General features: G+C 46.7%; 1 protein-coding gene across 4 annotated transcripts; it reads right to left on the bottom strand.

Moving 5' to 3' along the window:
* Positions 1-3,525: 3,525 nt before the first annotated feature.
* On the bottom strand, positions 3,526-21,925 carry arhgef37 (Rho guanine nucleotide exchange factor (GEF) 37). 4 transcript variants are annotated; one of them, XM_005719396.1, is made up of 17 exons: positions 21,822-21,925; positions 21,224-21,306; positions 17,417-17,616; positions 17,121-17,219; positions 15,805-16,259; positions 14,646-14,775; positions 14,010-14,157; positions 13,719-13,918; positions 12,035-12,165; positions 10,743-10,847; positions 10,138-10,251; positions 9,602-9,771; positions 8,959-9,106; positions 8,753-8,881; positions 7,783-7,978; positions 7,427-7,596; positions 3,526-5,878 (listed from the first exon to the last, which is right to left on the bottom strand). In XM_005719396.1, exons 5-17 carry the CDS (start codon positions 16,246-16,248, stop codon positions 5,660-5,662), a joined length of 2,304 nt encoding a protein of 767 aa, XP_005719453.1. In that variant the 5' UTR covers positions 16,249-16,259; positions 17,121-17,219; positions 17,417-17,616; positions 21,224-21,306; positions 21,822-21,925; the 3' UTR covers positions 3,526-5,659. The 4 variants fall into 4 exon arrangements, with proteins under 4 accessions (XP_005719453.1, XP_005719455.1, XP_005719454.1 ...); XM_005719398.1 differs by having other exon boundaries at positions 17,121-17,216; XM_005719397.2 differs by lacking the exons at positions 21,224-21,306; positions 21,822-21,925 and adding an exon at positions 18,605-20,028.
* Positions 21,926-24,473: the final 2,548 nt, after the last annotated feature.

Genomic DNA, 24,473 nt, shown 5'->3' with positions numbered 1-24,473 from the left:
TCCTTCATTTCCCTGAATTTTAAGGAGGTGGCGGTGTAGACTTCGTGGCCCAACATATCCCAGAATGCATAGCGCGGCGATGGGTGTGGATAATTTTGCCGAAAAAAACAGCGGATGAGGGGCGCCCAAAGAGTAAACTTTAAGTAAGTACTGAATATTATGTCACTTATTTATGTGCAAATGTTTAATAACGAAGAACATTAAAACATTACTGTTGGCCACATGTCTGCAAAGTCATGTGACATTAGTGACGTTTGTACTAACTTAAAGCCTTTACTTTAAAATATACGCCGTTCAACAGCTGACCTTAATCTTACAGAGAATGATCAAAGCTCATGTAGAAACAAACAAACAATTGAACAAAATATTTTCTCTTTCATTTCTGTCAAATAAAGCTGTATGAAACATTTCCAGCTGTTAGTATCATGGTTGCTAGGCAACCTGGGCAGCGCAACGGAGCCCATTTCACAAGCCTCGCACTTCCGGCCTTAGCGGTCTTTGAGTACTAGGCCCTTGTGGACCGTTGAGGCTGTGTACTTTAAGGCTGCAGACCCTGAATTGGGATACAGCCTCTCACTCACTCACCCCCTCCCTCCTGGCTCACAGCTTCTTCTTCTTCTTCTTGGTTGGCAACCAATGTTAAGGCGCATTACCGCCCCCTGGCTCACAGCTCAGTGGACATTTAAATGAGAAAATATATATTTGACACATTTAAGAAAAATACTAATAAAATACAAATAAACAAAATAAATGTTTATTAAGCAATTTTGATAGGAAATTGCTTAATTTTAGAAATGTTTTTGCTCTTTTTTTGCTCTATAAAATAGTTGGGGTTTTTTTTAGAATCATTCATCTTAGCAGTGGGATTTACATGAAAAGAGAAACTAATTACGTTTGGGTGAAAATGTAAATTTTTTTGCACTCTCTGGTCAACTGACTCAGTGAATCAAATGACTCAAAAAACTCGATTCACTTTGGTGAGTGACTCATTTAAATCCGATTCAGTAAAAATAATCAAATTTACCATCACTAAAGTGAACACAACATGCAGAGGAGCTCTAATCCTCCTGCCTCCTCCAATAGCCAAACCGATCTGTTCATCTGATTGGATAGTTAAATTTGTGATTGACATGACATTGGCCAATCAGATGAAAGGAAGAAAAATAGGGTCAAAATTTATACTTGTAACTTGAGTGCAGAGTTTCACACGTATTTTTTGGCTAAGTCCACACACAAATCTTTTTTACGCACACACAAATTCTTTTTACAAATCCTGATTTGCAAGTACAAAATATTTATGACCACAATTTGAGCCCATACTATTTTTAACTTGGGTTAAGAGAGTGATGAAAGGGTGTTTATGAAAATAGCAAAGTTTATGTTTGGGTATGTCTGTATTGAAAAAAAATATTATGCAGCTACGAGTGAGAGTGTACCGCCCTAATTGTATAGGGCGGTACTATATAGATTGTATATGCATGCGCCACCTACCCACAAAATGGGAAATGGTTTGGCATGGAAACAGCTTCGAAGATGGTTATTAAAAATATACTGCTCCATGTTATTGCTTGAGCAGGAGTCTTCATTCAAGAACCCAACACAACACTGCTGTTTTTATTCAGTTCATTTGAACTCTTTGGTGTGATCCCTATCAGCTCACACTGCGTCAGGGCAGGAAGTTTGTAATTTGCCTCTGTAACAATGTAAAAGAATGAACATGGTTTTGTTGTGGTTAAATTCCTGCTAAACTTGGCATCGCAACCATGGGTTTATTTTGAAAGATTTGATTTTGAAACTTTTATTTTGAAAATCTGCAATGGAAGTCTGCTACTGGTAAGATGGTTTTCCCTAAGCTTATCCCGTTAGAAACCCATGGTTATTCATGTCCCATGTTATTGCAGAGACCCACAAAAGGGGAATAAACCACGCCTGAGCTCTACCCATCTTGAGTCCAGAGAGTTTTACTCATACAGCACCGGACATAGAGACTGAGTGGGGTTACACCTCCACCATAAACAGAAATCAGCTGTTACAACATGGTGTAAGAAGGTGGAGGAGCTCTCCGTGGCTGTAGCAGCACATTGTGAGGCTGTGATCAGCTGACCTGTTCAACAACACAGAGTTACAGAACAGTCCTTTTGTTTAAATCCAACGGTCTTCTTCCTCCCTGTGCTCTTTCTTCCCCCTCTCTCCATCTCATGCTGTGATCCAGCAGCTGGACCTTCAGATCACACACATACTGAGACAAACATACACACCAACAGTTTGTGTGTTTGCTGATGTTTGCTGAGCTCCTCCCTTTATGACCACTCCTCTTCTGTAGCGCTGAAGTACTGCAACTTTATTAACATCTGCACTGTGAACACCATTGATCTGTGAGAAATGCGCTTTAAAGACACATAAATTAAAGGTTTCACCTCTGTGGGACATCCCTCAGTGATCAATAAACCAACAGGGTTTAGGATCAAGACGTTTAGACGTTAAACCTAAAGCAACAAGCCTGTTTTGACAATGTAAGGAGGAGCAAGAACAGATGTTTGTGTACAAATGTTTGGGGTAAAATGTTTCAGGGAAAAATAAATAGTAAAGTACAGATACCTGAAAGTTCTACACAGGCACAGTAATGAAGTACCTGGGTGTTCACTGATGCTCTTTACAGGAAGACTGAGAGCAGACTCCACCTGCTGAGGAGACGGAGGACGCGCTTCTGAGCCATGCTGTGTGTTAGTGTTATCGACTATCAGTTGGATAAGCTCATCAGGAAGCCCACACACACACACACACACACAGCTGGAGAGGTCCAGTTCTGTCACAGGTCCTTCCTCCCCGTTATACTTCATAACCATCACTGGTTATGAAGTCAATAAATACCAACATCCTGCTGGTATTTGCACAGTTTCTCCATTTCCTGTAGTCTCTTATTCCTTACTTCTGTGTGACTCCATATGACTGTCACCGTGCAGAAGGATGAACAATAAAGGATACTCCTCTCTCTGCACCACTGTGTTGACAAAGATTTTAAAAAGGTGGAGGTAAAGGCACCGGCTAGTTTTGAACTCAACATATCCAAGCTTCAGAGTCCAGTCGTGTTTTCTGGAGACTGAAGTGACCGTGAGGGTGTGCTAAGGTATCAGCTACACCACCTAATCAGTAACAGCCAATCAAAATCCTAGAAATTTCCCCTGCACTAAATCTGGAGCTCCGCCTTCCTGCACAATCTGTTAGTACAGTGACCTCACCACAGCCATGTTATTGGTCACATGATGTCATTAAAATGCTTCAAAACTCTCAAGCAGCACAAACATGGTGCTGAGGTGCTGTTCGGGTGAAGCTAGCAGCTACACCCACCTGTGTCACCATCCACCTGTCAGTCGGAGAGACCACGCCCCTAGTAATGCAAACCTTAAGCCTTAATATAATTTAAACAGGTGAGGTACAGAAACATCCTCACCTGGACAGCTGTTATATTTGTCTCTGAATTCAAACAAAGTCCAGTAAAATAAAAATCTGTCATCTGCATATAATGACTTTTCTTTTTCCTCTTATCTGTATTCTGTACAACACAGGGTTGAGACAGCTGTTATGAATGAGTAAATTATCTATGGAGACCAATGCTGTTCCTGTATCAGGCTGTGTATGGGGACTGCTGCCTCTGCTGGACACCAGAGGAACTGCAGCTTCCTCTTTCAGCTTGTTATTCAGTAGATAGCGAAAACTTGTAGGCTGTGTGCAAATGTGCACACTGATGATGATGATGATGCATGAACAAGAACAGCTGTGTCTCCAGATGTTTAACTGTAAAAGGGGCTGAGTGGGTGTGGACCCCACAGCTTCGTAAATCATCACAAATATTCAGGTGCTTCTTCTCACAACTAACATCTGATTATGAAATGATGCAACGCCACAAAAAAGTTTTGAGTTTAGTTTTATTGAAGCCACACTCTCTGCTGCTGCTCAGCCTCCCACCTGCTGTGTGACTGAGTTCAATATCACAACTGTGGCAGCTCAGCAGAGGTCACGCAGCTCTGCAGCATCGAGGAAACAGAATGACTCAGCAGGACCGACTGAGCAGCAGGTTCGTGAAACCACACAGAAACAAAACAGGAAGTACACACTGTGGCCACGATTACCAAACACGCATACACACACACAGTTAGTCTGATCATGCACACACGCTCCGAGTCTCTGCCTCCCTCTGGTGGTGAAAATGAGAACAGCATGCGAGGAAGATGCTGACCAGAAATGTTCCCTCTGTGGTTTCCGTGTGCGTATGGGTTCAAATATCTACTTCCTCCACATAAGGAACGCTGCAGCTTCATCTGCACGTCTGTGGAATTAAAACTTCCCAAAGTAACTGAGGAATGAACCGCTCCCCTCATCCTAAACCGGGCTCTGAGGAGGGGAAATCAGGTAAATGTTCTCAGGCTGAGGTTTCAGTCCATCTGACTAACCCTGAGGACATCTGGTATTTTAGGAGAGAAGCATCCTCCTCCTCCTCCTTCTGACATTCAGCCTGATGGGAACAGCTGAGCAGCTCTGACTCTCGGCCTCCCTCTGCTCTGCTCCACGCTCACAGCAGCTGAGGCTACTCAGCCCCACAGGAGGAGGCCAGGAGAAAGTCTGTGGTGCTCAAACATTCAAGCTGTTGTTAGCTGCAAAACTACTGGAGCTCAGCTTCCTGTTTATGACCTAAGAGCCAATCAGGAGGCTCAGAGATGCTTTCAAATGATTCTGACCCAAAAGTGCGGGAATCAAGAAATGCTGCTGCAGCTTTAGTCCGGCCGAGCAAATGCCACAGACGTGACCCGCACTGCCTGAGCCGTATCCATAGCAACAAGCATCGTCAGGTGAATGTGAATGCAGGAGGAGGTTATTCTGTCCTGACCCATTTCACTCCTACGTAAAACTCTGGAATCAAAGTACAACGAAATTTAAATCCGCTCATAGGCAAAGCAGAAACTGCCGCTGTCCTTCGCCCCTCTCCCAGCTCCTCCTCCTGCTGAGTCTTGTTCTTCCTCGGCCTCGGAGACGTTTCACATTTACATCACATTACTCAGTCTGAGATGATGAGAGCGCCGTGTACCTGTCAGCGCTGCTGCAGGTGAAGAGGGTTCACACACACACACACACACACACACACACACACACACACACACACGTTACAGTTAGCTTGAGAGAGCTCACATCCTGCATGTATGCAGCATCACTCTGAGGTTCATGGGAAATGAGCGCTTCACCGTACAGCAGCCATGAAAATCGTCCTTCATCTTAAAAACAGCTTTGTGTCCTCGCCGCACACCGAACATCGTCCAAATGTTCAGGCTGTTTGAGGTGACACGCCGTCAGAGCTTCATGGCGTTACAGACGCCATCTTTGAAGAGCGTTCTTGGATGATTGTGCATGTTAGTGCAGAGATCACTGCAGACCAGTAAACCTTCATTATTAAAGCTAAAGTCAGTAAACTTCATTTGCTGCTCCTGAAGCTTCGATCCTGTGCACGCTGCACAGGAAGTGGAAGCAGGAAACGCCACAGGAGAAACTTTACACTTCCATTCGTAAAGTAGATAAAGTGGCAGGATTAACACTGAGACTGTAAACAGCTGATCCCGGGAGGCTCTTCCATCCATCCTCTCATCTGCACCAGCTGCAGTTTCCCCCCCTAAAGGAAGAAGCCGGGGTTCGGGGGCAGCCCCGCTCCCACGGGCATGATTGCCAGGTAGTTGGAGGGCACGTAGCCTCTCTGACCTCCTCTGACCTCCACCAGGCTCCACTCGGGGCTCCCTCGTTTGTCGTGAGGCTCCAGGATACGAACGGGTTCTCCGGCCCGGAAGGAAACTTCGTGTTTGGATCTAGCCGTGAAGTCGTAGGCGCCCACAACCTGGAAACATGAAAAAAAAGCAGCATTTAACAGTCTCCGCCTCCACACCGTCACTTGTATCCACACATCCTTCCTCCATCACGTACATGCACCTCCTGGCTGTCAGGAGGAACACACATCATCAGCGTTACAGAGCCCATCTGTGATTAAGCTCCACTCAGTTGCTCCTTTCATACCTGCAGACCGCACACAGGAAACAGAGGCAGGAAGTGACAGCGTCTTCCCTGACGGCGTTTAAATAAAGGTCAGAACGACACTGCGAGTCACAGATGTTTCCAGCTGCAGAGGCTGATACAGCAGCATTACACACATCAGTGTGTCATCACACATCAAACACACACACTCGGCTGTAAACACCAGCGTGGGTTCGTTACTACCACCTGACCCGGCTCTTTCTAATGAACCGTGCTCAACAGCAGCAGCGCTTATTTTGCACTGAATTACGCTCAGAGAAGTGCAACGCATCAACACGAAGACAAGAAGAAGTACTCCAAGCACACGTCGTCACGTGTAAGACGAGGGCAGCACAGAACACATCTTCTTCTACCGTTTAAGAAACAATCAGCTGATGATGGTATAAAAACCGTAGGTTTGAGAGACCGGTGTGGACTGCGCCTCTGAGGTACAGAAAGACAGCGTGTGAGGACAAGTGGACACAGGCCTGCTGCTGCTACTGGAGACGTGTGCATGCACTGGCACAAAGCAGATCTTTCCATGAACGCCTCACAGAATACCCACGGGCTGTGGGTGGAACAGGATTGTATCTGACATTCTTACTGATCCCTACAAACTTGTGCAAACACTGAATGAAAACGTGAAGCTTCCTTGGATGCTGTGTTGGAGGATCAGCAGCGTGTCGTAGGAGCCCAGAGCGTGTGACCGAGTCAGATCCACGTGAAGGCTGTTACTGGGTGGGCCAAACACTGTAAACACTGACAGCTTAGACAGGATCCAGCATCAACAACAAGCTACCGGTCTTTAAATCACCTGCTCAGGTAGAGCCGCTCTGTGTCACATTACTGTTCAGGAGCAAACCGCTGAGAGTCCGGCGCTCCATCTAGCAGCGTATCAACGCGTACAAGGATGTGACAGCATCGCATTTGCTGTGCACAACAACAAATTCAGTCTTACTGTCGTGACCAGAGCCGTCCTCTGTGCTGCTGCATGCTGGGACGGCCAGTAACAGGCAGAGCTGGACGCTGTCAAGGTGGAGAGGAGGGTGTTGTCCAAGATAAGGACAACACCTCCCACCCACGCCACAACGTGCTGGCCAGTCACAGGAGCACACGCAGTCAGAGACTGACATTACCTATAATGCACCACTGAATGACACAGGACGTCCTTCCTGCCCGTTTGTATATATCAGAGCGAACTTTGTAACATGTTGTATTACTTAATTAGTTCAGTCTGTTCTTATTATCTCGGGACGACTGTCGGGATTATTAAAGTATTCTGACTGCAGCTGGATGATCAACCTGCAGCCCTGCGCTGGTGGACAGCACGTGGCCTCCGTCTCCTGGACAGTCTAATGCAGAGGAATTCAATTACCTGGAAGCAGGGCTGACTCATGGGCAGTGGGGCATTGCCCGCCGGGCTGTAGGAGTGTCTTCTGCGTGCGGTCACGTCTTCTGTCAGGTTCGGGTGTGGTGAAGGGGGCGGGTCGTCTGTTGGCTGGTGATAGCGAATGAGTTTCGAGGCAGCAGCGTAGCCTCGCTTCCCTGCGTGAAGACGTAAATATAGTTTAACATTTATTTGTTGACAGTGTCAGACCAACCCGGTGTGCCCTCACAGAGCGATCCCATTGGCTGCTCGTCTGTTTCAGTTGCAATAACAGCGGCTCACCAGCAGATGGCGCCACAGTTCTTCCTCTCAGGTTTTAGTGCAAACGTCATAAAAAGTCTCACCTCCTGCATCGACCAGCCACCTCCTTCTGTCTCCACAGCTGTCGGCCTCGCTGATCACTGCCACCAGCTCGCCCTTAGTCAAGTTCAGGTCCAGGTCCCGGGTGCCCATGACCGTGCTCATCACCTGGAAGATCTTTCCAGAGCCGTGCTTATCCGTTAGCTGCTTCAGACGGCGCTGAGAGGACGGGCTGAGAGGCTGAAAGACACGAGCAGACGTCAGATCTCAGAGAGGGCAGAGCTGCTGAATTACTCACACGTGCTCAAATTTACCTGGAAGGTGTTCAGAAATGAAAACAATGGCTCAGAAAGAGACACTTCTGGTTCTGCAGCTGCAAAGTTGAAGAACCAGAAGTGGCACATTCACCGCTTCCTCGTCTCTGACTCGTTATCGCCTGCGAATGACGTATGATGGTGATTCGCCACATTCTTCAGCCAGAACCTTGTATTATACCCTCCAGCTAAGTGTGACGTGACTGGAACTTCAGATCTTTACTGGGACCAGTAGCTGAACCAGTTCACACAAAACACGCGGCAGAACAGGAAATACAGGTGGCGTTTTTTTGGACAGATTACTTCAGGAACGATGCTCAACGCTCACACAGCAAACTCCACCGCCCCCACCGAACACCAACAATCTCAGGAAACTGAAGCTCAGACTGGGAGCGTCGGTGTGACACCATCGCGTCGGTGTGACACCATCGCGTCGGTGTGACACCATCGCGTCGGTGTGACACCATCGCGTCGGTGTGGTTAAATATTCGGAGAAGGATGTTTGCTGGATGATTAAAATCACTGTTATCTTTTTTATTCTGACCTTTCAGCAGTAACCAATCAGCTGAAACATGTCAAACATGTCTGAGGTCAGCTGAGTGGTCCACTGTTGCCCATAGTGCTCTGTAGCTTACAGTGTAAAGCGCCCTGAGGTGGTTTGCTGCTGTATAAATGAATGAAAGCCGATCTGAACGCTAACCTGGGCATCTGGCGCGTTGAGCTTGTCCTCCACCATTCGACATAAATGCTGCAGCCTCCTCGCTCCTTCCAGCACCGAAGACTCTGCCCACTCCCAGAATGCACCAGGAGAAAGGCTGCTGTGAGGGAGCTGCAGGGAGACACGTGAAGGATGAGCACAGATATCCAACGTGTTTTTGTGCATCAGCCTGTCTGTAAGGACGTCACCTGCTGAGCGAAGCTGTGAAACAGCTGCTCCATGTCTGCTGCGAGATCTCTGTGCAGACAGCTGAACGTCCCCAACGTGCTCCACATCATCTGCAGAGCCAGCCCGTTAAACTGAGGGAGCTCCGTCAGGAGCAGTGTGTTCAACGTCCTGTCAGGAGGAGAGGGGAGTAGAGGAGGTCACTCGCACGATCTGATATCCTCGTGTTGGTGTTGTTCCCAGATCATCATACTAAATGTTGTTCCAGGATCAACATCGCAAGTGACCAATCAGAATGTTGTGACATCATACTTTTGCGACTTCGGGAAAAACCGGCGTAAAACAAAAAACTGTACTTAAGCTGCATGAAACCGCCTCTGTCCGCCGATCAACGGACCCTGACCCTAACCCTAACCCTAACCGTAACCCTTTAATAAACAGTGAGCAGAATTGATATTGTCCTTGCAACATTGGAATTTCATAAATGCACGAATGGCTTGGCGCGCAAAAGAATAACGTCACAACAATGTGATTGGTCACTTGCAATGTTGAACCTGGAACAACATTTTCATGATGGTCTGGGAACAACACCAACACGAGGATATCAGATCATCCGAGGTCACTCACAGCTCCAACCATCAGGAACCATCAGAAACCAGTTCCCACCTGTACGTGTTGGCCACAGCCTGCTCCTCGTAGCTCAAGTTGGGTTTTCCTTCAATCACCTCGTAGTCGAGCAGCTTGTCGAGTCTCTTCCTGATTAGGTTCCTCGGGCCCACCAGGAGGTCCCGGAGAGCGCAGAGCGGCTGGTGGATCAGCTTCCTCATCCTCTTCTCCTGGAAGAAGGAACAAAGAACAGATCGACATCAGCAGACTGTCGTTCACTGCATCATCTTTTCACAGGGGGCAAAATATGCATGTCCACCTCTGCAGGCGCTCAGAGACACAGCGGCCTGTGTCTGACCTCTCATCATGTTCTGAGCGTGTGCAGAGGAGATCGGAGGTGGGATGCAGACCATCCACCAATCAGAAGCTGTTTACACAGAGAGAAGTCTGTGATGTAATCTGTAAAGTTTGGTGCTGTGTCTGTAATCGCAGCTCATCCTGTCCTCTTAACTGCACACGAGCCGACAGGATGCAGTGCTGCGACATTTCCTGCACCTGTAAAGACCGCAGCACCGTTCTCAGAGTTAATCACTCACAAACATCGGGAGGATCCACTGTTGGAGCGCCGTCGTGATCTCTTTGTAGCAGATCGGTGCCTTTTCTCCATCCATGTCCAAGTCAAAGTCCTCTGTGCGGCAGGACAGGAAGCCCTGCAGAGCAACCACACACAGCTGAGCGCTTGGCTGTCCAAACACGACTCGCCGCCCTCAGCACGTTATTTTACAAACCAAACATGTACAATGAAACACATCAGAGTGAAGCTGAAGCAAAGAAATGTTTCTGAGCATTTCTTAAAGTCGGTGTTTGTGCTGCAGACGGAGAGCAGGAGATGTGGGCGGGTCATCCTCGCTAACGTCTAAACAAGCTAAACAGCAGAGAGATACAAAGAGCTGAGTGTTGGTGTGAAGGACAGAATGAGGAAAACAGAAAGGTACGTGTGTGTGGCCTCCTGACAGAGACTCACAAACTCATGACTGCACGTCTGTAATTATAGCGTCTGACCGTGAGTCACAGCCTGAAACAGTGACTGCTGCAAATTTATGTTTTACAAATGAGTTTATTCAGGTTTGAAGTTTTAGTCAATAAAGTCCACTAAAGCTTTGAAGTCGAGAGCCAAGACAAAGTGTGAGCGTGAGTTTACCTGGAGGTGCTGCAGGTACATCTCCACGTTCTCCAGCAGCTCCAGGATGCCGTTTTCCAAAACATAGAAGAATCCTTCCAGGGCATCAAATTCCTCGTCCACCAGCTGCAAGACATCCAACACACCGGTCTAAAGAGATGCTCTGAGCTCACACACTGCTGCGCTACATAAACTAGCTGTGTGACACACTGCTTTAAAACGTGTAGTAATGGGGTCAGTGTCAGTAGGAGCCAGAGGTTCAGAGAAGACCTGCTGTTTGTGAGGCGCAGCCAATCAGAAGACATTTGTTATATAGGAGGAGCACCGGGATGACGCACAGAAGGATTACTGTGAACTGTGGATCATGCAAAGCTGCTCTGGTGGAGTCCAGGAGTGAAAACAGCAGGTTACAGCTCATGCAAAGCCTCAGTCAGTCATACACTGTAATGATACATGTGGAAAGATCAGCAGGGGGAGCAGGCTGCAGACAGGAAGTGTCTGATCAGACCTTCCACTCTCCCTAGTCCACAGCTGTGCTTCCACCTAACAGCATTTGGTCAATCAGACCTGCCAGTGGTCACCTGAGCTTCACACCAACACAAATGCATGTTAGTGTAGCCCGGCTCAGACTGATGCTGATCTCCCTGAGCCTAGCTCTGACGTCTATCTCCATCTCCCTTGTACAATCCGTCTCTGGACCCTTCCCAGATGAGTGTGAGTGAGAGTGAGCAGGGTGTGGACTCTGGATTTGGACTGAGCGTGCGTTCCCCTTTTTCCCAGCCCCCTTCTCCCTGCCTCACTCTATACATGTACGCATCACCGGTGTTGTAAATAAACCCACTTGTCTGATTCCACAGTTCAGAGTCCAGCGCCAACAAACTTGACAGTAACTTACTGCGAGACATCGATTGTAATTTTTATACTCATGGAGGATGTGTGCTGTACAGTCACTCTGGCTCGGACGTTCACACCCACTGTGAACACAGCAGTGGCCTGGGGAGAGTGGGAGGTCTGATCAGACACTTCCTGTCTGCAGCCTGCTCCCCCTGCTGATCCTTCCACGCGTATGATTACAGTGTATGATTGACGGAGGCTTTGTATGAGCTGTAACCTGCTGTTCTCACTCCTGGACTCTACCAGAGCAGCTTTGCATGATCCACAGTTCACAGTAATCCTTCTGTGCGTCATCCTGGTGCTGTTTGACACAAGCTGTTTTAGCTCCTCCTCCTTTAAGACAGCATTCTGCTGATTGGCTGCTCCTCACAAACATGTGGGCGGAGCTTCCTGTGGATGACGCTCAGGGTTCGGCCTACCTTAGGTTTGAGTCCGGCCTCGTGTTTGATCTGCTGACCGAGCCTGGCGGTCTTCTTGGCAATGCTGTGGGTGTTGAGGCGGACGATCTTGTCCTTGATGGTCAGCATTTCCGTCTTCCTGTATTTGTCAGCTAGAAAACACGAGTGACAGTTAAAACTAGGGCTGAACGATATATCGCATTTGCGATAATATCGCGACATGATCAAGTGCAATTTTCTAACCGCAAAGGCTGCGATTATACTCTGGACATGTCCAAATTCATGGGCTGCATCCTCCTGAGGCCGCATTTGTAGACCGATTACGTCACAGCGACGCGCCGAAGGCTGTCCAAATTACTACCATATCCCAGAATTCATAGCGCGGCCCAGCCAAACTCCAGTTTCCAGCAATGGCGGCCGCTACTAAGTTTTAAAATTACTCATACTAATCTTTCTGGGTCACAAAATAAACTTTTAACATATTTTCAGGCGAGAAAGTAGTTGTGTAAACATCAAATATCTGCTCGGTTTATCAAGATATCCCATATTTCCAAAAGTGCTTCGACGTTTTCAGAGGCGTCTGCTACCCTCCGGCTAGCTCGACAGCTAGCCGGGAGCTCGAGGATTACTGATGCGGCCAAGAACGGCACAACTCCCGGCACATCATTTTCAGATCACCGCGGAGTTTCGCTGCTCGGGTTAAACGTAATATATAAGTCACTTAGACAACCTAAAAACGTTATTGTTGGGCTTTTTTCAGTGTTTTGTTTGTTCGTGAGTAAATCGGTTTGGCTGAGATTAAAGTTATTAGATTAGATAAAATAAAACTTTATTAATCCCCCGGGTGGGTTCCTCCTTGGTTTTCACACAGCTGAATAAACATCAAACAGAAAACTTATTAAACAGAAGTATGAGACAGTCGAGAATTTACACCAGTGTCTGGTTATATTTTAGATAGCAAGAAGCAGACGGCCGAGTTTATTAAACTCCACCGAGACAGCGGTGACGCTAATCAGAACTAGACCGTCCAATTTCACGCCTTTAAATTTTAAAGGCGTGTTTGTGTGTGTGTTTATACAATTGCTATTATGTTTGCACTTTATGTGTAATGTTACTGACTGCAGAGATCAGTAAGATGTGTGCATTTTTTTATTTATTAGTTTTATTTATTTAATATTATTTTTTAATTGAATGACTGTCTAGTAGTTCACAGATGTCGAAAAACTGAGTGTGGTAAAGCCACTGATTTTTTTTATGTATATTTCTGCAATCTGCACATTGTACTGACTTTCATTTTAATGTTTACACCAGGGTTCCTTGTCAGCACTTTATGCTCAGATGTTTGTAAGCTAAAAATAAACTATTGTGTATGTTCAAATATACTGTTGTGATTGAAGAAGTTAAATAAAAATGTCAGTCATCAATTCATGCATCACCTCATGTCATCATAACAGAGGTCTGTCTTCCAGGAAAGAACAGTTTAAAATTAATGTAATATAGTATTGGCCATACTATATGATGTATTGCTTGTCTTTGTTTAATAATACAGAAGACAAAGACCTTAAAAAATAATCGCATATCGCATCGCAATCGCAATATTGGGGCAAAAAATCGCAATTAGATTATTTTCCATAATCGTTCAGCCCTAGTTAAAACCTTCTGCTTTCTCACGCCAACATCCGGCCCCATTAGTCACGCTCCTCACCGACTTCCCGGAAGCGCTTGTATTCGTTGATACGACAGTTTAAGGCGACAGAGGTGTGAGCGGTCTGCTCCAGCAGGGCGTAGGCCGGGTGGGAGGCGTCGGTGTGCTTCTGGATGGTCTGCAGCAGCAGGGGGTAGCGGGCAATCCGCTGCACGGGCATCACCAAAAAGAAGCTCAGCGACGTGGCGTTGACGTCAGGCCTGAAGGTCAAGAGAGACACAAGACTCATCAGTCAGCTCCTCGGCTCTGAGCAGTTCCTGTCGAAGGCGAGACGAGGCGCCGTAAACTTACGCCGCAGCCTTGATGACTCTGACAACCTCGTTCCACAGAGCCTCCTTCTGTTTGTAGCTCTTCTCCACCTCCGTCACATGATTGTAGTGTGCCAGGTACTCCTTATAGGCGGCTTCCATCTCTGATGACAGGCTGAGAAACGAGTCACCTGTCAGCGAAGGAAAAGACACCTTTACTCCTTTACAAGAAGCAGCAGAATGGAAGTTTTAACGTTCATCACGGGAAACAGCTGTGCCGAGTAAAGAGCGAAGACAATCATCATTTTCACTGTCTACCTCCCGGGTTTCTCGATGATGATCATCTTGTGTTCATCCAACAAAAACTGTGAGAAGTTAGAGAAACATCAGCTTATCAGACGTCAGAGCGCCACAACGTCTGACTTTACTGAGCTGGTCTGTGAAGAAGAGTCTTCCCCGGAACAAAAACAAAGAAGTGACACCTGTGTGATTCAGGAACTCACCTGAGCTGAATCACAATACTCCATCTTTAAATTTGTGTCAATAAAGAAAAAGGATAAGAGTCAGAAAAACAACAAAGAACAACCACTTCCTGTTTGACTTCCTGTTTACAACGACAGAAAGACTGAAGCTGTGAGGGTGACACGTCAAAGTAAAGGTCTGGTGTCAGGTCGCTTACAGAGACTCTGCAGGAAGTCAGGCTCTCCAGACTGAAGCTGCTTCTGGTCCAGCAGGCTCAGGAGACGGCTCGATACATCGATCACCTCCTCGATGTGCAGAAACATGCTGTCCAGTCCAGCTGGAGGCGGCTTCGGTCAGAGCAGGTGGAGGGGAGACAGAAAATAAGGGTTTTTACCTGATATCAGACACTTCTTTAACCCCAAAGTCTGAAGGTTCCCCATTACAACCCATACGCTCCCATTATAACCCAAATTACCCATTATAACATATTGTGTTCATGTATTTTGAGTATATAAAAACATCTGAGGAACGCTGAAAAAGTGATGGGGATGTGCTGCAGCAGCGTCAGAGCTTGGCTGACCTTTGACCTCTGATAATAAAGGTGGATCTGTGCTCATTCTGGAAAGACGGGGGCGCTGGGCGCTGGGAGGCTGAACAATGCACAATCCAGTGGCTCATCTGTCTCACAGAGCCGCCATTCACTCACGCCTTCACCCTGCTCCCTTGCTGTGTTTCCACAGCTCAGCTCTCCTTGCCCATAAAGCCTGATTTCATTATGTTTTATGAGGCCTCATTTCATTAGCACAGTGATAATAAGCTGTCATTTAGCAGTACTAAGCAACGGAACAGGCATAATGAAAAGCAGGTGATAAGAAGCCACTGAGAGGGCGCAGGATGCTAAAACCTTCACCTGCTGCACGGGTGAGCAGCAGCTTTACGTTCAGCCACTTTCTTTTTGCTTCTTTGTATTGTCACTATCAGAGTTTGTCACTGTGACTGTATACACCCCCCTGCATTTATTCACTGCTTATTATTAATCTCTGTCCCCTCCCTCAGCCCTTCTTCCTCCCCAGCTGGATGAGCTCTATGAACAAGTGCTTGTTCTCAGACGTCCTTGTTGGGGTGTTCTCTGTATTATTATATATTATCATTATTTAGCTTACAATATAAAGCAAATTGAGGCCACTGCTGTTGTGATTTGGTGCTATATAAATAAAGCTGAAGCAGCTCTGCATGATTCACAGTCGATAATAATCCTTCTGTGTCTGATCCCAGGGCTCAGTGCAGGCCCTAGGGTCGCCCTCCGTCTGAAACGAGCAGTTTGGCCCCTCCCCCTGCTTCCTGCTTCGATGGGCAGGTGTGTTCCTAGGTCCTACCTGTAGCTGCTGCTGCAGGTTGCTCCTGATGGTCACGGTGCTGAGCTGCAGCAGGCGCAGGTAGCTCCTCTCAGACTCCACAAGCTCTTGGATGGCCAGTTGTTGCCTCTGGGCCGCCCTCTCCTTGGCTGCTGCCTCCTCCTCCTCGGCCCTCCTCTGGGTCTCTCTGGCCTCCTCTTCCAGCCTCTCCTCTGATAACGAGCTCTCCTCTGAGAAACTGTCCTGAGAGGAGAATCGCCGAGCAGCTTTTCCATCTTCAGGTGGCGCCTCCACCACTACAATCACCCCTGACTCAGGCGTCTTCTCCTCTGAGATGAACTTTTCCCCTCCAGTTTGATCTTTGCTGCTTCCAGCTGTCTGACCTACAGCTCCCAGAGGAGACCGAGCAGACGAGGCTGGTTTAGGGAGAACCAGTGGGAAGGACAGCCTCCTGGGCACCTCCATGATGGAGACGGCTGTGAAAGAAACAGACTGTCAGGTATTTCATTACATGTCTGAGCATTTTGCTGTCATCAGTCTGCTCTGGAGCTTGCAGACTTTACATTCCCTGATGACTGAGAGGACGGCACGCTGTCTCCATGGGAAATAACAGCAAATGACAAAGACTCACACAGACGTCCTCAGCCTGACACAAACAACCAGGTCGCCAAAGAACAACTTCAGCTGGAAGGAGAGTTTTCAACCAATCAGCACTCTGCTCACACACAGCATCATCATTCGCAGGAAGAAAAGCACAGAGACAGTTGCAAACACAGGGCACCTACACGTCATTTAAACTAGTGTACTACACCACTGTTAATCAATATAGATCATCAATAACTAATAATAACTAATAAAGATAACTCTGAACTACAGACGACAGAAACTAAAGAAAAAGATTTTCCAGCACACACACACACTGAATAAATGACTGAGGAAGTGTGTCTGCACGTCTTTCAGTTTCCTTGAGAGGTGAAACGTCTTTAAGCAAACTTAAGAAGTCCAGACACTTTTCTCCCCGAGCTCCTTAGACTGCAATGACCTGGATGACTGAGAGCCTTCACAAATACTCAGGAAGTGTCCACCCCCCCCTCCCCACCACCACGGCTGGAACATCTGGGGGGGCACGGTGACCCACAGAGGGGATAACTGAGATTTAAAATCCTCAGTCTAAACAGCCCCAAAGCACTGCCTCTGATGGTAAACTCCTTCACCCTCTGTAGAAAACCGATGATTCACAAATAATCCTGATCACCTAAAACCCTCAAACCGGGTCTGAACCGGGTCAGAGCCATTTTTATACAAGTGGGGACAAACTGAAGGAAGCACACGCTCACCTTTAACCCCGAAACGCTGCGATCCCCTCAGCTCCGATCCTCACCCAGCTGCAGCGTCCTCGCTCACTCCTCTCCCCCGCCGCACTGAAGCAAAGTCTGCTGCAAGGACAACACACAGACACACACACACAGAGTGTAACTTTCTCCACTGACTCACACACACAGGCCGTGTGTGAGGAAGGGGGATGGGAGTGGAAAAGAAGGTGGGAGGGCTCACACAGGACAACACACACACTCGTGCTGCTGAGTAAGCTGAGTGACTGCAGCAGCTGGTGGGGAGAGGAAGTGGCGCTCACCCAGACAGAAACTGATTGGCTGACAGATCTTCAGACTGAAGGGAAGGACCAATCAGAGGACATGTTGATGAAACACGGTGGGGTCCATGCAGCAGAGCTTCAGGCAGCAGAGGCTGAAGTTTCCCTCTCACAGGAGACAAAGTGCTGTGGGTCCTCCTCCTCCTGCTCATCCTCCTCCTCACAGGGATCACTCAGATTCTCTGAGAACAAACAGGGTTTACATTTAGGTTCTCTCTGACCTCTGACCCTGACAGGAAGTGAACACCACCCCAAACATAAAGACTTTATCCTGTATTGTGAGTGAACTGCACATCCAGACTCTAACAGAGCAGCTTTGCCTGACTCGCAGTTCAGAATAATCCTTCTGTATCTGATACTGCTTCATCCTGTGTGTGAAAGAAGCTGCTTTAACCCCGCCCCCTTCCAGACGTCACTAGAGGGCAGTGCAAACACGGCAGGCCGGGTGGGGTGACAAGGAGCAGCAGGCTGACAGTAAGGGGGATACGTTTAGAAACAGAGAGTCAGATCTGAGGTCTGCAGCACATAGCAGGACTTCACCTGATCCAGGTAACCCCGGTAACTCCAGGTTTCTGTGAAGGGGGTTAAAAAAAATAAACTGATGCTGTGAACCGAACCTGCTCCAGATTAGCGATCAGCAGGTATGAAATCCCCACCCAATCAGATCTCAGGAAAACAACGTCCCCGTTCCTAAGGATCCCTCAGAGCGTCGACAGCAGCAGGTCTGAAGTCTGTGTGACTCCGAGTGACAAATGTTCATTCTCAGTCACAACTTTGATGCGATTCGTTTTGGGTTCAGTTTCTGTTTCATAACCTTTAACATGCGATTCGGCCCTCACACGCACACGTGCCGCGTTTTTAACAGTTACTGAGTTTACAGACATTTATTTGATAAAATGCCTGAATGATGGATGGTTTCCTGTCCAGGCTTCAAACTTTATTAACACACACACTGATGCAGAGCTGCTGACACTGACCTCTGAGTCGTCTTGGTTTTATACTTTATTCTTCTCCTAACATAACTGTGATTGGTCAGATTCCGCCAACTTTCAGGTGAGCGCCCTCGTGCCTGGATCAAGAAAGCCATGTTCAGTCAGCGGGCTGGTAACCGACCGCCCTGATCTCTGACGTCAGGATATCCGGGGAACCGAGAAGGAACGGTGGACTCACCTCGTAGCGCACACCATCCCATCGTCCTTCCTCAGTGACATCATCCAGGTCCAAGGGCAGGAACAGCTGACAGAAAGCGCCTCTCACTCGAAGCTTTCACTTCAGTTTATTATTCCACAGAGTTGGTGTGCGGCGCAGGTTCACACCTTCTCAGCCCGAGCTTCAGCCTGATGACCAGCGTGTCAGTGGGAATAAACAGGAAGACGTTTTCGTGCCGCAGCCCGGCAGGCTGACGGGATTCACAGCGGCGTGTTTGGGTGAGTGTGCAGGGCGGGAGCGGCTTATCCAGCTCATAACATCCTCGGAAATGTGGGCGAGGAATGCTGCGGGGCCGGATTCGGTCAGCTGATCGGCTGACGGATTCAGGTGTGCTGCAGGAAAAGAAAGGCTTAAAAGTGACGTGACACTTCAGGCATTCACCACCTGCAGAGCAAACACGCTGCTCAGAGTCCAGAGCTCGTACGCTTCGTACCTGGAAAGCTTTCAGAGCCGTGCACATTCCAAGCCGGGATTAGACCACGCCTTCATATTAAATCACAGCAACTATGACAAACCTGAGAGTGAAACATGACACAGACAGGCCTTGTCGCTCCTTACCGATCCGATCGTTCAGCGAGAGGTTTCATTCAGCTGACAACATCTACCTGTGAGCTTCCTGGGACGGACCTCTACATCAGCAGCAGATCCAGGGTTCCTGTCTCTTCTGCCACACTTCCTTCACACAGTGAGGAAAACTGATCCGATGCTTCGTGCTCAGTAAACTTCAATGTCCAATGACTGACTCTAACAAAGTTTTAGGTTTGGTGTGAACGCTCTCAGGCTGCGAGGTGACCTCAGGGAGAGGGGAGGATGGGAGAGGATGGGGGAGGAGGGGAGGATGCACTGATGATGGGCGGAGCTGCAGAGACGACAGAGGGATTCGCATCAGAGTGGATGAAAAGATGGAGGCAGATGATCCGCTGTGGCGCCCCCTACAGGCAGTGTCAATTTGGAAACGTTTATTTTACTGTTTAGTTTCAGTAAATATTATAATACGTGCTGTCGACAGGAATCTGACTCACAGCTGTACAAAGTGTCACCTGTCACACCTAACACACCTGAGCTCTCTGAGGTCTAAATCTAGACCCATCACAGCCTGACTGGACAGAGTAAAGCTACAGACATCTCAGTCTGGTTGCTATTGTTGTTCCAGCAGCTCAGGTGATGTCAGCTCGACTCTGACTCAGCGTGGGTGGATCGTGTCTCAGCCTGACCTCGGAGTCTGCGGTCACACTCTCCTGTCAGGCACGTCCAGTCGCCTCTTTGGGTCCACAGTGACCACGACCGGCCACAGAGTCACGTCACCACTGACAGAAACCGTCCAATCAGAGAGCAGAGTTCAAGCGGAGCGAGTGAATCACTCAGGAAACTGCTGTGAGTGTCTGTGACAGGGTCACAGAGGTGTCACTGCTGATGTCGCTGATAGGGCTGGGTATCGTCACTGATTTCTAGAATCGATTCAATTCCGATTCACAAGGTCCCGAATCGATTCGATCCACGATTCGATTTAATTCGATTCGATTTGATTTAAATCTGGGAAATTTTGACAGTGAGAAATATTATAATTCAGATCAGTACATTTACATATTTTTGTATCAATAAAAAGGAAGCTGACACATGCAAGACTTTATCACAGGTGTGAGCGTCACAGCAGATGCCTTTGTGTCAAAGTAGCTGAAGATAAAACACAGAAAAACATGAAGGTGATTTTCCTGGCCTGGGATTTATAAAAATATTCTGCAGTACATCAAAAACGAACGAAAAACATTGATCACCTTATGAACATTACCTCTGAAATTACAGCGGGTTTTTTTACAGACACAGCTGAGCATTTTGCATTTTATATAATTTTAAAAAGCTTAAATTTGTTCAGTATTGAACAGCAGAAATTAGGTTTTCTTTTCGGAAGAATGTAAAAGGGAAAAAAACAGCGGCCGACAGCGCTGTAAGCAACAGTAGACTTGTGCGTAACAAGCAAGCGAATAATGACGAAAGGGAAACTGTTCTTGAAGTACAGAGAGAGAGAGAGGGAGAGAGAGAGCTGTGCATCGCGGTGGAAGCAAAACAGTAAAAGTCAGAGTGAATTCATGATGATGTTTATGTGAAGCGTTTGGATCTTTTTTTGCTGCTGGTTTGGTCAATATTGTTTGGAGAGAGATCAAACTAACAGCTTTAGAATCGGCGCAAAAAGGGCGTAAACACAAAGTGCAAACCCGCCGAAACATCAGGATCAGCGAGCTGTCGGCTTTCAGCCCCGACCGTGAGAAAGGCGACATCTAACTGATTCTGATCCGCGGGTCGCGCTGTGTGTTTAAGTCTATGTGCAGAATCCGTGTTCCTGCTCTCATTTACTGTCTTAACTGTTTGGTGGTTCTTGAAATTTTGTGAGATGTCACCAGAGATTCTGGCATTTCGGGCAAAATAAATTTATATTAAAAAAAATCGATTCAGGATTTTACGTTATCCAAGCCAGAATTGATTTTAATCGATGAATCGATTATAAAAACCCACCCCTAATCGCTGAGCCGTGACCGTGTCCAGCTGCTTAAAGCGACGCCACAAAGAAGAAACACAAATTACCTTCATGGATCTTCATCGAGGACCGCGGGGACAGCAGAGGACTCCGCAGCACGGGACTCAGCAAACACCTGAAACACACACGTCTGCCGAAGCACATCAGGCAGGAGATGCACAAAATTAAGTTATTACGAAAATAAGATTCATGTGGCAAAATGGTAACAGAACTGAAGTCCATGGGCAGAGGGCTAAATCAACCCCATCATTTGTAGACTAAACCTGCTGATATTACCAAAGTGTTTATTTTAAGGAGAAAGTTTGGACTCTAAGGAAAGAGATCTACAACATGAAAGTGATTGAAATAACACAATAAATAAGTCATACAAGGTTTGACAGAGATTGAATGAAACTATAAATGTGTTGAAACCATCAGTGTGTTACTCTGAGAGGATGGTGGATGACTCTGCTCGGCGCGTCGATTAACCGAAGCCTGGTCGATCATTAACGCGAGCAGGCGGAAACAAATCACGGACTGTTTTTCCGGAAAGTAGCGGACCTCCTCCTCCGCAGGTCTGCTACCCTCTGCCGTCCTCCGCTCAGAGAGGAGCGGAACCCCCTGACACCTCCCCCCCTGACACCTCCTCCCCTGACACCTCCTCACCTTCCATCCTCTCGCCTTCGCACCTCTCCGTTTCCTTTGAGCGCGCGCCGTCTCTCTCACCTGTTGATGTACTGCAGCTCACGAACTCGATCGACACACACACAGGACATCCGCTTTCTGCTCTACAAAATAAAAGCATTCCGGTTTTTCAGAATAAAAGCGGCTCACCGGTCTGACTTTCAGCGTGCTGTCACTGAGCGCATCAAGGCATCAACGAGGACTCACACAGAGGACCACCAAACACCTGCAAACACCTGAGTGATGACGTTCACCATAGATCGGCTTCACTGCTTCCTGTCTGTTAGAAACACCTCCGTGAAGTAAAGCATTCATTCAAATAAGGATTAAAAGACATGAAAACACTTTAAAGACAATAAATATATGAAATAAGTTTTAAACTGATACCTTTGGTTGGATTTCTGGGGAAATATTATCCAGTGTATCTGTCATCTGACCTCCAAAGGTACCTCCACATGTTCTCATGTGCTTCAAACCAGTTTCAGATCACAGCATGTCTTTCTGTCTGTCCTCAAAACGTGAGGAGGAGGAGGCTGATGAAGGCTTTAATTAACACACAGGCTCAGTTTGGCCTCACAGGAAGTAGTCTACATGTTTCTGTCCATGTTTGCTATGTAACACAGAGAAGGTTTCAATGTGAAGGCTGCGGATCGCGCTCAGTGTTTTCATCAGAGACAAAGGTTTATTATCGGTGAAAGCACAGACTTACACGCTCCTCCTGTTAGCCTTTGATTTTATTACTCAGATAATTATTATTGGAAGAAGACAGGAGAAGAGGGCTTATTATAAATAAACATGAAATGAGTTTTAGGCTCAAACTGGAGACCAAACAAAGATAAGCAGGCTCCTGTCTCTGCTCTCCTCTCGTGGTGGCACAGTGATGACAAGCTGCTTTTAAATAAATCAGGAAATGTGGATTATTAAATATTAGGTCTCTCTCTTCCAAGTCTCTGTTAGTGCATGACTTAATAATTGATCAACAAATTGATTTACTGAAACCTGGTTACAGCAGGATGATTATGTTGTTTAAATGAATCAAAAATCCGTCTGATTTCTCAGACTTTTTATCTGATTTAGTTCTGAGCTCAGATAAAATAATTATTGTGGGTGATTTTAACATCCATGTAGATGCTAAAAATGACAGCCTCAACATGGCATTTAATCTGTTATTAGACTCAATTGGTTTCTCTCAAAATGTAAAAGAACCCACCCACCACTTTAATCACACTCTAGATCTTGTTTTAACATATGGCATAGAAACTGAACATCTAATAGTGTTTCCTGAAAACCCTCTCCTGTCTGATCATTTCCTGATAACATTTACATTTACAATAATTGATTACACAGCAGTGGAGAGTAGACTTTATCAAAGTAGATGTCTTTCTGAAAGCGCTGTAACTAAGTTTAAGATAACATAATCCATTAACATAATCCAACCACTGTTATCATCTTCAATGCCCTGTACCAACATAGAGCAGAGCAGCTATCTGAACACTATCCCAACAGAGGTCGATTATGTTGTTAACAATTTCACCTCCTCACTACGTATGACTCTGGATACTGTAGCTCCAGTGAAAACTAAGGTCTCAAATCAGAAGTACCTGACTCCATGGTATAATTCTCAAACATGTACCCTAAAGCAGATGACTCGTAATCTGGAGAGGAAATGGCGTGTCACATATTTAGAGGATCATCATTTAGCCTGGAGAAATAGTTTGCTGCTTTATAAGAAAGCCCTCCACAATGCCAGAACATCTTACTATTCGTCACTGATTGAAGTAAATAAGAACAACCCCAGGTTTCTCTTCAGCTCTGTAGCCAGGCTGACAAACAGTCAGAGCTCCGTTAAGCCAACCATCCTTTTAACGTTAACTAGTAATGACTTCATGAACTTCTTCACAAATAAAATTTTTATCATTAGAGAAAAAATTACCAGTAATCCTCCCACAGATGTAATATTATCTACAGCTACTCTTAGTACCATTGATGTTAAGTTAGACTCTTTTTCTCCAATTGATCTTTCTGAGTTAACTTCAATAATTACTTCCTCCAAACCATCAATGTGTCTTTTAGACCCCATTCCTACAAAACTACTCAAAGAAGTCCTGCCATTAATTAATGCTTCAGTCTTAAATATGATTAATCTGTCTCAGGCAGGACTCAGAATTGTGCCATTAAAGGGAGGTTTATTTACAACACCAGGTGACATATATACATATGTACTGTGACGAAGGGACTGGGACTCCAGGGTAAAAGTACAGGGCAAGGCTAACTCGTTCACACTCCTCTACACACAGTCTGTGACTGACACACTCTCAGTCCAGTCCCACGCAGAAACTCACTCATGCTCATCCAAACAGGGCCCACAGGAAACAGGCAGGGGTCCAGGAAGGTCTGCTGGGGAGGAGCGCCACCCTGCTGGGGGAGGAGTGAAGAGGGAGCAAGAACCACAAAGAGAACACCAGAGAAGACGTGAGGACCATGAGACTATCTCTAATATTCACAGTAAAAATCTTAGAAATATGGTGTCTAACCAGATTCTTACTCTGGATGGCATTACCTTGGCCTCCAGTAACGCTGTGAGGAACCTTGGAGTCATTTTTGACCAGGACATGTCCTTCATCGCACATATTA

This window comes from Pundamilia nyererei, unplaced genomic scaffold (assembly GCF_000239375.1).
Source record: "Pundamilia nyererei isolate P.nyererei 1_Seehausen unplaced genomic scaffold, PunNye1.0 scaffold00001, whole genome shotgun sequence".
NCBI lineage: Eukaryota > Metazoa > Chordata > Actinopteri > Cichliformes > Cichlidae > Pundamilia > Pundamilia nyererei.
Note: the sequence above shows the minus strand (reverse complement) of the source record. Positions and strands in the feature narration are given on the sequence as shown.

Bases quoted from the DNA above. Each gene is read 5' to 3' on its own strand.
- arhgef37 (XM_005719396.1), bottom strand. From the start codon at position 16,248: ATGGAGGTGCCCAGGAGGCTGTCCTTCCCACTGGTTCTCCCTAAACCA. The intron at 14,158-14,645 runs GTAAGCGACCTG...CTTCGCTGACAG, and splicing joins TGACTTCCTGCAGAGTCTCT to GTGACTCGTTTCTCAGCCTG. The intron at 8,882-8,958 runs GTGACGTCCTTA...GTCTCCCTGCAG, and splicing joins TTCACAGCTTCGCTCAGCAG to CTCCCTCACAGCAGCCTTTC.